The sequence below is a fragment of the Oryza sativa genome, chromosome 8 (assembly GCF_034140825.1).
Source record: "Oryza sativa Japonica Group chromosome 8, ASM3414082v1".
Lineage (NCBI taxonomy): Eukaryota > Viridiplantae > Streptophyta > Magnoliopsida > Poales > Poaceae > Oryza > Oryza sativa.
In genome coordinates this window covers 9105869-9120735 of record NC_089042.1, presented here as the reverse complement: position 1 = coordinate 9120735, position 14867 = coordinate 9105869, and the positions used below count along the sequence as shown (strand labels likewise).

The window sequence follows — 14867 nt, the reverse complement described above, 5'->3', positions numbered from 1 at the left end:
CACTTTGTCAAGCACAAAAGAACACTTAAGTAAGTAGCAGGGCATGAAGCATCACAACTCTATCAGTAGGATCCAAGCAGAAGCAGGTTAAACCATCTGACACCATGGAGTAGACTCACCTAAACAACTTACAAAAATAAGGTCATTAGACCTTCACAAGTCTAATGATTAATCAAATTAAGTAATGTGAGCCTGCCTGTTGCTTAATATTTTACAGGGATAAGGTTGAGTTGACCACATTATTCAAGGATCCCAGGAGAAGTAAGATAAGCTTATAGTGGTGTTGTTGGCAGATCAAGTAAGTAAACTTGAAAAGCTGATTAGTATCTCAGTGCAATTAACTTCTTTTTTGTCCTAGGAAGAATATTTTGCATATGTTATTATTTTTGTACCTTTTGACTAGTGTTTGCTACTTCTTTTCTTTAATGATGGATGACAAAAAAAGGCTGAACAAAAAATGTTTATTATGCACTTGCACCCGTGGATAGACCATGACATAATCCTGGATTTCTTGTGTCTGAGTTTCTTAACTAATTAGGTGCTACTGCTGGGAGAAAAGTTTAGTACCATTGTACATAGCTTTGACAGCTGTTCTACACATCTCGTGCCATTTGGTAAGAATAAAGAATTTGCATGATAGAATTTGAGTATTATATACACAAAATGTTTGGAACTTTGATTTTGTCTTCAAAGTTGAACTCAACATTAATAAATGATAAAAGAAAGAGTAAATTTCACAAAACTACATATACTTGGTCAAATTATCACAAAACTACAGATTTAAGAATGCGTATCACAAGACTACAAATTTAGCGTCAAACTTTTCACGGAATTACAGATTTAATATACCATATACAAAACTACAGATTTAGTAATGAAGTTATCAAAGAACTACATATTCTAGAGTTTAGATCATAGCACTATTAATTACTTAAAGTTATAAAGTCTGTAGTTTTATGATAAAATAGTTTTAAATGTGTAGTTTTGTGATAAAATAGTTGTTAAATCTATATTTTTTGATATAAATCCTTAAATATGTAGTTCCGTGATAAATTTGACACTAAATCTGTAGTGCTGTGAAACACATTCTTAAATCTGTAGTTTTGTGATAATTTGATCAAAGTATGCATAGTTTTGTAAAATTTACTCAAAAAGAAAGGATAGAGACGCTTTAATTGTTACCATTTCTTTTATATAAGCCCGTCTGCTCTTTATTGTGAGCAGTGAACCGAATATACATACTTATAATTGCATGACGCGAAAAACGACACATGTTGATTACTAGCAAAAACTTGATAGGAACATGTAGTACACAAGCAAGCTTTATATTGATTAATATGGTCTAATGCACTAACATTTTCATGTTGATTACTATAAAGAACTTGAGTCAATTTCATAAAACTACATATACTTCGGTTAAATTATCAGAAAACTATAGATTTAATATGATGTATCACAAAACAACAGATTTAACACTAATTTTATTATAGAACTATAGATTTATGGTAAAATATCGCAAAACTACAGATTTAGTAACAAAGTTATCACAAAACTATAGATTTAATATCAATTTAATCTTGGACTTTTGTAACTTAAACATAACACTAGTGCAAAAAAAATTAAACCGTAAAATCTATAGTTTTGTGATAATTTTATCAATAAATATGTTGTTTTGTTATACTTAGTCTTAAACCTATAGTTTTGTGATAAATTTATTGCTAAATATGTAGTTCTATGATATATGAATATATAGTTTTACGATAATTTGGTTAAAGTATTTGTAGTTTTGTGAAATTTACTCAAAGAACTTTATATAAACATCACTGTGTTCTTCACCCTATTTTCCGAACTCACCTCGCTCGTTTTTCGTGCGCATGCTTTTCAAACCGCTAAACAGTATATTTTTTAGAAAAAAATTCTATATAATAGTTGCTTAAAAAAATCATATTAATCTATTTTTCAAAAATAATTTTATTAATACTTAGTTAATCATGTGCTAATGAACTCATCTAACGAACATAGCCTACAAGCAAACTTTATATTTATTACTATGGTCTACTGCACTAACATTTTTTACAAAGAAGAGTATGAAGTAACATGCTCACAAACAATGCTACTGGGAATCGATCATCTCACGGTTAAAGGCTTCAGATGAGCTAGAGTTCAATGATGTTTTCAACTATACACAGTTAATATGATTACACGGTAAATACACTACAATTACACTGTAAATACACTATAATTACACCTTAATTATATTGTAATTACATTCTAGTGATGTCTATTAAAAACTTTTTCAAGTGATTTATTGTATATTTTTGCTTTTAATCATGTTCATTAGTTTTGTTTTGATCCTATGGCTGAAAAATCGTGTGAGACGTAAGGAAAAATCTGTCAAATGATATCTAGGTAGTTTCTATAAAAATAATTCCAATATTCTCTCCACATGTTATATGGAAATATTTAGTTTATTTGTTTCACCCCAGTATCTCATGAAGTAAACACGCATTATGCTAGAATAAGGCGATATGTTAGGACGACACATGCTAAATATATATAGCGAGAGGTGATCACAGGCTGGCTTCTCTTCTCGTCATTCCACTTTTTCCTATCAGTCACGCATTTAGTTGATATTCTTTCCCACGATTCTTCTCGTTCTGATTAACTGGGCGCTGTTTTGTGTGAAGGAAATACTACATGAAAACTATGTGAGAACATCATGCAAAAGGAAGGAAAGGAGTGATCTAATCTCCGTTTATACTGGTATTAATCCGGTGCGACGGTTGATTGGTAACTACGGTAGTTACATTTTTTTTAATAAAAAGTAAATTGTGCCGAAGGCATAACGCCTTGGCCGGTGAGTGTACTGAGCACAACAACCTAAATTTCAGCATACAGGTACAGCAACTTAGTTCTGGGAGTATTGACTTTCTGACCACATTGGCAGGCCATGGGCCTCCAACCAGTTTAGGAAAAAAAAACCTTAATAATCCTTAGTTACTTCCTTTTTGTGACAATTACTCATCTTTTATATATCGTATATATAATCCAGTCTTTGCTTCAACATGACGTACTTCCTCCGTTTCATAATGTAAGTCATTCTAGCATTTTCCACATTCACATTGATGTTAATGAATCTAGAAAGATATATATATCTAAATTCATTAACATCAATATAAATGTGGGAAATGCTAGAATAACTTACATTGTGAAACGGAGGAAGTATATAGAATCATTTATTACAAAATAAAGTCCTTAGCTTAAAACCAAGCACATAAAATATCTAAGCAAAAACGTTTGGAACTTTGATTTTGTCTTCAAACTTTAGTGAAATCAATATTAGCTTAAAACCAAGTATGGAAAATATCTAAGCAAAATTGTTTGGAACTTTGATTTTGTCTTCAAACTTTAGTGAAATCAATATTAACAAATAACTAAAGAAACAATAAAGGCATTCCTGTGGGAGAGGATTATCTATTCGTTAGAGACTCCATTTTCCCATTGAGGACGAACCTCAACCTGTGCTCGAGAGATAGCTCTCCATACACTGATAAGGGATGTATGGATTCTCGAGAAGAGAGGAGCCGTACTCCTGTGGAAGAGGATTACCTATTCGTTAGTTGAAGCGCCATCACGTTGCTGTTTCTTTCTTCAATCATTTTAGAAGAGCTAGCTCAGTGACTCCTGCTTGTTTCCAAGTTTGCATTGTTTTTCATGAATGCATCATAAGCTTACACATCCCACGTTGCTGTTTCTTTCTTCAATTATTTTAGAAGAGCTAGCTCAGTGACTCCTGTTTGTTTCCAAATTTGCATTGTTTTTCTTTGAATGCATCATAAGCTTACACAGCCCAAAATTTTAGGTCCTTATCGAGCCTATAGAACCCAAAAGGCTAATTTGATAGGTGAGAACTATCCCCACCCTATTAAGTCGTGCTTCCCTATTATCAATGATTGATGTGGGACTAATCCCAACAGCTAATCACGAAAAATTTTACTTCAATGGAACAATTTTACTTTTGGATAGTAATAGATAAGCACAGACTCACAATTTTTACAGTCTAGTACTAATGCACTAGATTGTAGTATTTGTTTCTTCATGAGTCCTTCCAAATTGCAGGCCTGTAATTTTCTGAAGGAAATTAAGGGTATCTACACGCATTCTTGGTCAAAGCTGCCACATGTGATTTTTTTTTTGGTCACATTCGTGGTCCACGTCAACAACAGCCGGGTGAAACAGCCAGTTGTTGTTACTGGGCGCACTCTGCACAAGAGAAGACTCTGTTTAGGAAGGCGAATGAAAGGTAAAGTTTAGAATAATAATGACCTATTTGCTCGGACAATGTGGCAACTGTCAAAAACTGCCACTCCTGGGACATGGATTGATCACGGTGATACAAAATGTGTGTTTCATGATATCCAGAGAGGTTGAGTAAGTCATCACCTGCATTCCACTCGGCAAGAGTACTTGAGAAGATCATGATGGTCCTCTTATCTGTCCGAAATTCAAAGCGCATATCATGTTCAGTTCGAACTATTCGATAAAAGGTCTATATTTCCAGAAACCCCCCTTTTTTTTTTGTTTTCTGAAAAAGAACACCGCATATGGCTTCTTCAGAGAGTGGAGGGTTTGACAGTTCTCTTTTGGGAAATCATGGATACCCTCCACTTGCTTTTTTACCAAACCTGAAGCTTGGAAGTGACATTCTGATTGCTGGACCCATCCACTTGTGTTTATGTGACCCTGTTGACACTTTTGCATGATTAGAAAGTGAATTAGAGCATTGAATCAACAAAGTGAAGATTTAGAAGTTCCATTTTTTAGACAGATAAGTCAGGAAGTTGCTATCCAGAAGACATTTTGGAAGTCCGCATGATATCCGCCAGGCATTTAGACCCCAGCAATGAAGTCATTTGATGGATTGTACTATGAAACATGCTTACTAATATAGTACTTCCTCCATCCAATATTAAGTTCATTTCTAACTCCTTCCATTTGTCCCAAAATAAGTTCATTTTTGGAGTAATCATTGCATAAGAGTTTGTGAAAGTAAGGAATAGTTGTATTGGAAGAAGATAAAGTGAGAAATAGTTGCATTGGGATTTTATAAAGTAGGGGTATTATAGTTTTTTTAGTTTTGTATTGGTATATTTGGGATTGTTGAAAAAAAATAAACTTATTTTGGGATGGAGGTAGTATTTGGTTTTAGCTCCAAAGGAGCAGCCATTGAAACCCATGCAGTTTTAGTGAAAAGAGCCTTCTATACTAATAGATATTGAATGAATTATTTAAAATGGATATTGAAGTGAAAAACATCATGCATCGTTGATGCATTAAGCAGATAAGTTCCAACTCACCGGTAAGTGGGGCACTTGCACAAATGCCTTGTAATCTTGATCTCACGGTCATTCCCTTGCTTGGAGAAGGTCGAGCGCAACCCAAGCAAGCTCAGGAAGCCATTTGATTTCACCAATGGCTTATTTGTAAGCACATCAGTTTCAGTCTATCACATTCGAACAATGTTCATGCGATAGAAAGGTTATAGACACAGTAAACATTTGTCAAGCTTAATCATGAAAGTACACTGAATACTATTGTACCCCTACAACAAGCCATGCATGCCTTCTTTCCCAAGAATCTGTGAGAATGTAGCAACATGGCTTGGGAGTACAACTTCCTACAGGAATAAGAATGGCCTTGATCAGGGTAATTGTAACAAAGCAGATGGACAGAGCATAAAAGCAAATGAGGGGATTGTGGTGTCACCTTGTGACCGGTGCCAGCAGGCTTCGCGCTGTTCACCAGCACTCTAGCAACCCATCTGTAAATGAGTTCAGAGACTTCAGAACAAACCAACAGAACACCCACTGCAAGACCTTTCCATCATAGAATTAGACAACGTCACATCACATTCGTGTCAAACACTAAGCTGTTATCAAGCAAAATCAACACTGATCTAGTAGGCATTTTTTTATTGATTTTGCAGGGATTCGAACCTGGCACAAGGCACAGCTCGAACACCATTTTATTCAATCAGATATTGCTTAGCAACAGAATTTATTTATTTTTATAATCAAATACTGCATTCGGTGAATAACAATACTTTTCTCTTTTCTTCAGTATGGAAAAAGACAAACTAGTGCTGACCCAACAATACCCATAATTGAAATCAATGAAACGCTCTTGATTGAGATACATACCTTGGTCAAGAATTTATTCTTCATACAACTAATTTAGAGAAGGCCAATGATGTCTGCATAACTGTAGGCATTTTCAAACAGCCCTGGATTTCACAAAGGAGTGGTACTTCTCAGGGAGACCCTTCATATGTTGATTGTACTTCCCACTTGAAACCAGCAAAATCAGTAACTCAGCAGTGGAAGCTTCAAGGGAGAAGTCATTTTTATCAATTTTGGACAGATAAACACCAGCCCTGCCTATCTCCCCTTTCTGAAGTAACTTTCTGACGATGCAATTAAGCATACGGGAGTTAGGAACACAGCCATTCTTCTCCATTGAAAGAAATAGATTATCAGACTCTTCGAGCAAGCCATCTTCTATGAGATTTTCAATCATTAAGGTATAGGTCACAACATCCGGTGCTAAACCATTTGCCGAGAGAGCAGCAAACAAATCCTTTGATTCATCCTTTCTGCCACTTCTAAGCAAGGAACCAATCATTATATTGAAAGTTCTAGTCTCAAGCTTTACATCCATCAAACATAGATTCTGAAACATCTGAAGTGCCTCACCAGTGAGATTATTTTTGCAAAGTCCTTGAAGGACTATGTTGCATGTGCTAATTTCAAGCTGTATTCCCCTTTTGATAATCCTGACATAGATTTCTTTAGCAGCACGAGTTTGTCCAGTCTGAAATAAACCTTGAAGAACTATGTTATACGTGATAATATTAGGACTAACACCATTGCACACCATCTGCCTGAAAAGAGATAATGCATTCTCCATCCTACTAATTTTACAGTAGCCATTAATCAAAGTGCTATAAGTAACAGTATCAGGTTTCAACCCAACTGAGACCATGTCAGAAAGTAACTTCATTGCTTCATCCATCTTACCTGCCAAGCAATATCCATCGATGAGTGTACTGTATGTAATGACATCAACCTTCACATCAATGTTAGAATTTCAATGGTTACTCTCATTGAGAAGAGGATGGCACTCGAGATGGGGCAATTTTCTGGTTTTCTTCATTCACTAAACACAAAAGCCATGTCCTCCCAAAGAGGATTGGATACATATTTATAGCTGCTTGTAGCAGCCATGCAGCCATGCTAGTCTAAGAGGGTGCTGTCAGCATCCCAACAAACTGTCCTAGAGCAGAGCATCCCAACAAACTGTCCTAGAGCATCTCAACAAACTGCTGTCCTAACTGTCCTAGAGCATCCAAACTGAAAGTAGAGATGCTGTCCTAGAAAGCTGAAAAGCAGGAAAAAAGGCACCACAAGACCAAGACCAACCAGCCAAGACTTATTCCTACATTCTCCCCCTAAGTCTTGTGCGCCGTCTTGTGGGAGAGTTGAGCCATCCCGATCCGGGAGCAAAGCTCAAGGAACTTGATCCTCCCAAGGGGTTTGGTGAGCAAATCCGCAAGCTGGTCCTTGGTGTTGATGTAGCTCGCCTTGATGCTCCCTTCCTCCAAGTAGCTTCGGATGAAATGGTACCTCACTCGGATGTGCTTGCTCCGTTCGTGAAAAACGGGGTTTTTTTGCCAGGGCCAGAGCGGACTTGCTATCCACCCTGAGCTCCACCGCTCCAGTATCTCTGCCGAGGAGATCACTAAGCAGTCGAGCAAGCCAGAGCGCCTGGGTCGAAGCGGCGGATGCTGCCATGTACTCGGCCTCGCAGCTGGACAGGGCCACCACCTGCTGCTTGATTGACTGCCAGCTAACGAGGCACTCGCCGAGGAAAAAGAGAATCCCGCTCGTGCTCTTGCTGGTGTCGATGTCGCCGGCGTGGTCGCTGTCGCTGTACCCGACGAAGTGTGCCTTGCCAGGACACCTCGGGTAGTAGAGACCGTGGTCGAGAGTCCCCGCAACGTAGCGGATGATCCTCTTCACAGCCTGCTGGTGCTCCGTCGTCGGTCGCTGCATGAACCGACTGACGTAGCCGACGGAGAAGGCCAAGTCCGGCCGTGTGTGGGTGAGGTAGCGAAGGCTCCCCACAAGACGTCGGTACTGTGTAGCATCCACCTCCTCCGCTGTGCTGTCGCGGCTCAGCTTCAGTCTCTCCTCCATCGGAGTGAGAGCTGGGTTGCAATCGGTGAGCCCAGCCAGCTCAACGACGCGCTTGGCGTAGGCGGTCTGTCGAAGCGTGATCCCGGAGTTGTCCTGGTGCACTTCGATCCCCAGGTAGAAGGAGAGAGGCCCCAGATCACTCATCTGGAAGGTGGCCTTCATCTCCTCCTTGAACGCCGCGACCTCTGCATCCTTGGTGCCGGTGATCACTAAGTCGTCGACGTAGACACCCACCAGCAAGGCATTTCCTCCATTGCCCCGCCGGTAGATGGCCGCCTCGTGCGGGCTTTGCTCGAAGCCCATCCCCTTGAGCGTGGAATCCAACTTGGCATTCCACGCCCTCGGTGCCTGCCGCAAGCCGTAGAGGGCCTTGTGCAGGCGTAGCACCTTGCCCTCCTTGCCGGGGATCACAAATCCCGGCGGCTGGTGCACGTAGACCTCCTCCTTCAAGTCGCCGTTTAGAAACGCCGACTTGACGTCCATGTGATGGACGCCCCAGCCTTCCTGAGCAGCCAGCGCAAGAAGGAGTCGCACGGACTCCATCCGTGCCACGGGAGCGAAGGCATCGTCGTAGTCGATCCCCTCCTGCTGCACGAAACCGCGTGCCACCAAGCGAGCCTTGTGCTTGACGATGGCTCCGGCTTCATCCCTCTTCAGCTTGAACACCCACTTAAGGGTGATCGCGCGGTGACCACGAGGGAGGTCAGCAAGCTCCCAGGTGCGGTTCTCCTGAACCGCGTCCATCTCCGACTGCATCGCGGCACGCCATGCCGCGTGTTTCTCGGCCTCTGCAAAAGACCGAGGCTCACCGTCGTCGCACGCAAGGTGCAACTGCGCCTCCAGGTTGCGAGGCACCAGTCCCGGCACCGGCTGGTCGCCGAGAAGATCCTCCATCGTACGGTACCGTAGCTGCTCGCCGTCATGGTACGCGTCGATGCGCTCCCCGTCGTGGGAGAGCGGAGTAACGAACTCCACCGGGCTGCGCTCAACACGAGCTGGCGTCGGAGTAGACGTGCCCGGAGGAGTGGCTGTTGGTGCTGGAGCGTGTGGGGACACCGGCTGGGGTGGTGTCGACGAAGAGCTCGTCGTAGTCGAAGTCGTGGCCCGAGGGTGTGTTGGTGTTGGAGTCGGTGGAGGCTCGGGGACTGGGGTAGACACGCTCGGTGAAGAAGAGCTGCCTACTCCCCCAGCTCCCTCGAAGTGGACGTACTCGATGGTGAAGTCGTCGTACGTCGGAGTCGAACCATCATCCACCGCCTTGTCCCATACCCACCCTCGCCCTTCGTCGAACACAACATCGCGCGTAATGCGCACACGCTGTGTCTCCGGGTCGAGGATGCGGTAGGCCTTCGAGCCCTCCGCGTAGCCGATGAACACCCCTGGGGTGCTCCTGTCGTCGAGCTTGCCGATGTGGCCAAGCTCCTTGGCGAACGCGAGGCAGCCGAAGACCCGCAGGTGGGAGACCGCCGGCTTGCGCCCATGCCAAGCCTCGTACGGTGTCCTGCCATCGAGGGCCTTGGTAGGCGAGCGGTTGAGGATGTAGGCGGCCGTCACCACCGCCTCCCCCCAGAAGATGGCCGGCATCCCCCTCTGCTTGAGGAGGGCCCGAGCCATCCCCACAACCGTCTGGTTGCGCCGCTCGACGACGCCGTTCTGCTGTGGGCTGTACGGCGCGGTGTAGTGGCGCTGAATGCCCTCATCAGCGCAGTACGACGCGAATTCAGCTGCCGTGAATTCGCCGCCGTTGTCGGTGCGCAGCATGCGCAGCTTGCGGCCGCACTCCGCCTCTGCAGCAGCCTGCGCATGCCTGATGGCGTCCGCAGCCTCTCCCTTGCTGCCGAGGACCATCACCCACATGTAGCGGGAGAGGTCGTCGACGAGCAGCAGGAAATAACGTCGTCCTCCTGGTGTGGCCGGTGTCACTGGGCCACACAAGTCCCCGTGCACGAGCCCGAGCCGCTCCTTGGCTCGGAAGCTCGTCTGCTGGGGAAAGGGGAGCCGCCGCTGCTTTGTCACCACGCAGACGTCGCAGAGCTGCTCCACGTGGTCAAGGCACGGCATGCCTCGCACCATCTCCTTGGCACTGAGCTGCTTCAGGGCCTCGAAGTGGAGGTGCCCGAAGCGCTCGTGCCACTGCCACGCCTCGTCGTCCCGACGAGCGGCGAGGCAAACTGGATGTGCGACCTGCGCGCTGAGGATGTAGAGTCGATTAGTGCCTCTGGTTACCTTGGCAAGAAGGCGACGACGGCGATCCCAAATCCTCATGAGTCCGTCCTCGACCAACACGCGTGAGCCGTTCTCATCCAGCTGTCCCACGCTGATGATAGAATTCCTCAACGCGGGGATGTAGTAGACTCCGGTGAGCAGCCTGTGCTCACCGGACTTGGCGGTGAAGGTGACGGAGCCAACACCCTTGATCTCCACGCCGGAGGCGTCCCCGAACTTGACGGTGCCTCGGACGCTGGAGTCGAACTCGGTGAAGAACTCCCGTCGGCCGGTCATGTGATGGGTGGCGCCGGTGTCGAGGTACCACCCATCAGCCTTGTCGTTGCTGGAGCCGTCACAGAGGGAGACGAGTACCTTCGGCTCATCAAGGTGGAGGAAAGCCGCTGCGGCCGGTGCCGCTGGAGGTAGCTCGATGCTTGCGTGAGCTAGGAGCAGAGCCGGCTCTTCCTCCTCCACCCGTGCGACGTGGGCCTGGCCGCGTCGTGGCTGTCGACAGTCTTTGGCCCAATGGCCAAGCTTGCCACAGTTGCGGCAGGTGTCGTCTCGTGCCGGCTTGTGGTTGCCGGTGGCAACGCCCTGGGCGCCTCTGCGGGCGCCACCCTCGGCACGTCTTCGCGCCCACCGTAGCTGGACACCTCCCCGCGCCTTGCGCGGCTTATGGCCGCCTGTCGGGGAAGATGACTCCCCCTTCCTCCCGTCACCCTGAGAGGCCTCCCACTGCTCCCGAGTGAGATGGAGCTTCCCGCCGATGGTGATGGGCCCCGAGAGAGGCCGTGGCTCATCACCATCGACGACCTTGAGGCGACCTAACGCCTCCTCGATCGACATCGTGGAGAGGTCCAGCAGAGATTCAATCGAGCGAGCGATCTGCCTGTACTTCTCAGGGACGCAGCGGAAGAGCTTCTCGACAGCTCTCTCCTCGTCGTAGGTGTCGTCGCCGTACTGCACCATTTTCTGCAAGAGAGTGTTGAGACGGAGAGCAAAGTCATCAACATCCTCACCTGGCTTGAAGGCCAGGTTCTCCCACTCCTTGCGGAGTGCCTGCAGTGTGGACTTGCGGGCGCGGTCGCTGCCGATGCGTGCCGCAGCGATGGCGTCCCAGGCCTCCTTGGCAGTCCGCTTCTGGGAAAGCGAGAACTGCATCTCGGGCGGAACTGCAGCGATGAGGGCATCCAGTGCCCGCCGATCCTCGTCGTAGTCGACGTCACCGTACCGGACTGCCTCCCACATGTGCCGCACCTGGAGCCTCACCCTCATCACCGCGGCCCACTCGATGTAGTTGGTTTTGGTGAGGGTAGGCCACCCACCGCCGGGACCAAAATCCCTGACCACCGTCTGGACGCCGTGGTGACCATGGCGCCGGTCAGGGGAGAGGGAGCCGTGCCGCCTGCGAGGGCCGCGTGCGGGCTCCGGGCTGCCGCCGGCACGCCCGCGCCCGTCTGGGTTCCCGTCGGCGGGCGCACGATCCCTTGGGCCGCCGCCGCCGCCGTGGAGGTGGGCTGCTGCCCACCGCTCTGCTCGCTCCCGTGCCCTTCCTCTTGCCAGCTCCTCAAGCTCCCTGTCAGCGGTGATGTCGCCGGCGATGGAGCCGTTGATGCTGCTGCGCAAGGTCTCAACCTCTACCTCCGCCGCACGTGCCGCATCTTCCGCCGCCTCCGCCTCCGCCTCCGCCCTGGCTGCTGCCAACTCCGCTGCCGCCAGTCTGGCCGCCCTCGCTGCTGCTGCAGCGGTCTGAGCCGTTGCTCGCCTGCGCTCTTCTGCTGCGGCGAGCTCGGCGTCCTGCTGACGCCGAGTGCTCGAGGCGACCGAACGCCGAGACCGAGCGTCGGACATGGCGCACCTCCGGGGGGCTGCTGTGTGGAGAGGGGGAAGGGAAAGGGGAAGGAGGGGCAACCGGTGCTGCTGCTGCTGCTGCTGGCTGAGAGCTCAACCGAGCTTGGGAAGGGGTGGAACAAGAGATGTTTAGCCTACAGGAAAGTGTGGCTCTGATACCAGATGTTAGAATTTCAATGGTTACTCTCATTGAGAAGAGGATGGCACTCGAGATGGGGCAATTTTCTGGTTTTCTTCATTCACTAAACACAAAAGCCATGTCCTCCCAAAGAGGATTGGATACATATTTATAGCTGCTTGTAGCAGCCATGCAGCCATGCTAGTCTAAGAGGGTGCTGTCAGCATCCCAACAAACTGTCCTAGAGCAGAGCATCCCAACAAACTGTCCTAGAGCATCTCAACAAACTGCTGTCCTAACTGTCCTAGAGCATCCAAACTGAAAGTAGAGATGCTGTCCTAGAAAGCTGAAAAGCAGGAAAAAAGGCACCACAAGACCAAGACCAACCAGCCAAGACTTATTCCTACAATCAATACGTCCCATCAGGCCAAAGAGTTTTTCAGATTCTATAAACCTCCCTTCTTTGCAAAGATTATCAATTATTGAATTAAAGGAAATTGTGTCCGGACAGATTCCTCTGTTAATCATTTCAGAGATTAACTCCTCAGCCTTCTCCCATTTGTCACTGGTACAGAGACCATGAATCAGTGTGTTGAAAATAACGATGTTAGGGGTTACACCTTCACTAATCATCTGCTCCAAATTAAGCATTGCATCATCTACTCTGCCTGACTTACAAAGTCCATCTATCAATGTTCCGTAGGTCACTACATCCGGAGTTAATCTTTGCTGCCTCATTTTGCTGAATACAAACATGGCCACATCTACATTTTGATGCTTAGTGCATGCACATATTAGTATGCTAAAGACATGACGATCAGGTTGGATACCATTTCGTACCATCAAATCCAAGAGATCACGCATCTCAACAAGAGCTCCTTTCGTAGCATAACCATGAAGCAAGGTACTGTATGTAATAACATTAGGCTTTAGGCCCCTCTTGATCATAGAATCAAGAATCTTTCTAGCTTCTATGCATCTTCCGTTCTTGCAGAGATAGTCCATTAGAGATGTATAAGTAACAGCATCTGGTTCAACACCATCGCTGCACATCTTTTCCAAAATTCCAATAGCTTCTTTCGACTGTCCAGAAGAGCAATATCCATGCACAATACTATTATATGTGATGCAATCGGGCATGACTCCATTCTTAACCATCCTATTAAGTACATCCATGGCCTTATCCATAGCTTGAGCCTTGCACAAGGCAGCGACAATAGTGTTGTAAGTCACAACATCTGGTAAAATCCCTCGCTCCAGCATTTCATGGTATGTACTGTAAGCTTTGTCCGAATCCCCCTCTTTGAACAAGCCATCGATGATGGTGCTGTACGACACCACATCAGGAGGGCAGTCTCCTCCATCATCCGCCATCATGTGCAGCAGCTCGAGAGCTTCTTGGCTTCTGCTCTCATGACAGAGTCCCTTGAGAAGAATGTTGTAGGAGAAGACATGCGGCGCGCAGCCAAGCTCTGTCATTCTGCGGAGCACTATGTTCATTGCGTTGCTCGTCCTCTTCTCGGCACAGAGGCTCTTGAGCAGAGGAGTAAAGATGATGGGTTCCACTCTATATCCCTTCTTAATAACATTGCCCAATCCCGCGAAACCGAGGTCCAAACGGCCCGCGCGGCAGCAGCAGCCGATGAGGATGCCATAGGTGTGCAAGGTGGGAGTCACCGCGCCGTCGCTGGATCGTGCCATGCGGTTGAAGCCGGACACGGCGGCCGCGGGGCTGTCGCGCGCGACGGCGGCGAGGGCGCGGTTCAAGCTGCGGATGATCGAGGCGCCCCCGCCCCCGCCCCTGCCTTGCCGGAGCAATTCGTCGAACACGTGGAGTGCGTCCTCGGCGCCACCCCCGCTGGCGCCTGCTGCTCCGGTCTTTGGTCCGGGTCGCGCACCCTCGGAGCGAGGGCCGCCGCCGACGGATCGTGCTCGGGCGGGGACGCGGCGTGCCATGCGTGCGCCGACGGAGCTCGCAGCAACCTCCGGGTAGCGCCGCGCCGCGCCGCGCCTGAGCAACTAACTGACCCGAGGGAAGGAAACCGGAGGCAAGGAAAGGGAGGAGCTAAGCAGCACGCGAAGAATGGCGTCCGGATCTTGTGTTGGCGGTGGCGGCGGCGAGCCGGCGACGGCGACGGCGTGAGGGGACGACGGGCGCACCGGGATAATTGGCTGAGAGACTGATGATGCGCGGAGAGACCGTCAGAGTAGAGTAAAAGACGCGAAGAGATCAGCAGTTTATTAAATTTGTTATTTTGTCTTTTTTTCCCCCAAAATTCCCCCCTGCAAATTTACATTTTTTTTGCCTGTTGTTAGTGGTGCATTGTATTTCAATTGCAACTTTTTTTAAAAAAAAACTAGTTAAATAAAATGCAGATAATGAAAACCCCAAGTATCAACTATTAAGAAGTAATAAATCAGCTTAGATGGATCTG

General features: G+C 47.2%; 1 protein-coding gene across 1 annotated transcript; it reads right to left on the bottom strand.

Annotated features, from left to right (window-relative positions):
* Nucleotides 1-4522: 4522 nt before the first annotated feature.
* LOC4345067 (protein Rf1, mitochondrial) lies at nucleotides 4523-14620 on the bottom strand. The gene is made up of 5 exons (XM_015795593.3): nucleotides 12847-14620; nucleotides 6201-7137; nucleotides 5767-5821; nucleotides 5358-5677; nucleotides 4523-4743 (listed from the first exon to the last, which is right to left on the bottom strand). Exons 1-2 carry the CDS (start codon nucleotides 14386-14388, stop codon nucleotides 6274-6276), a joined length of 2406 nt encoding a protein of 801 aa, XP_015651079.1. The 5' UTR covers nucleotides 14389-14620; the 3' UTR covers nucleotides 4523-4743; nucleotides 5358-5677; nucleotides 5767-5821; nucleotides 6201-6273.
* Between the last annotated feature and the right edge of the window lie 247 nt (nucleotides 14621-14867).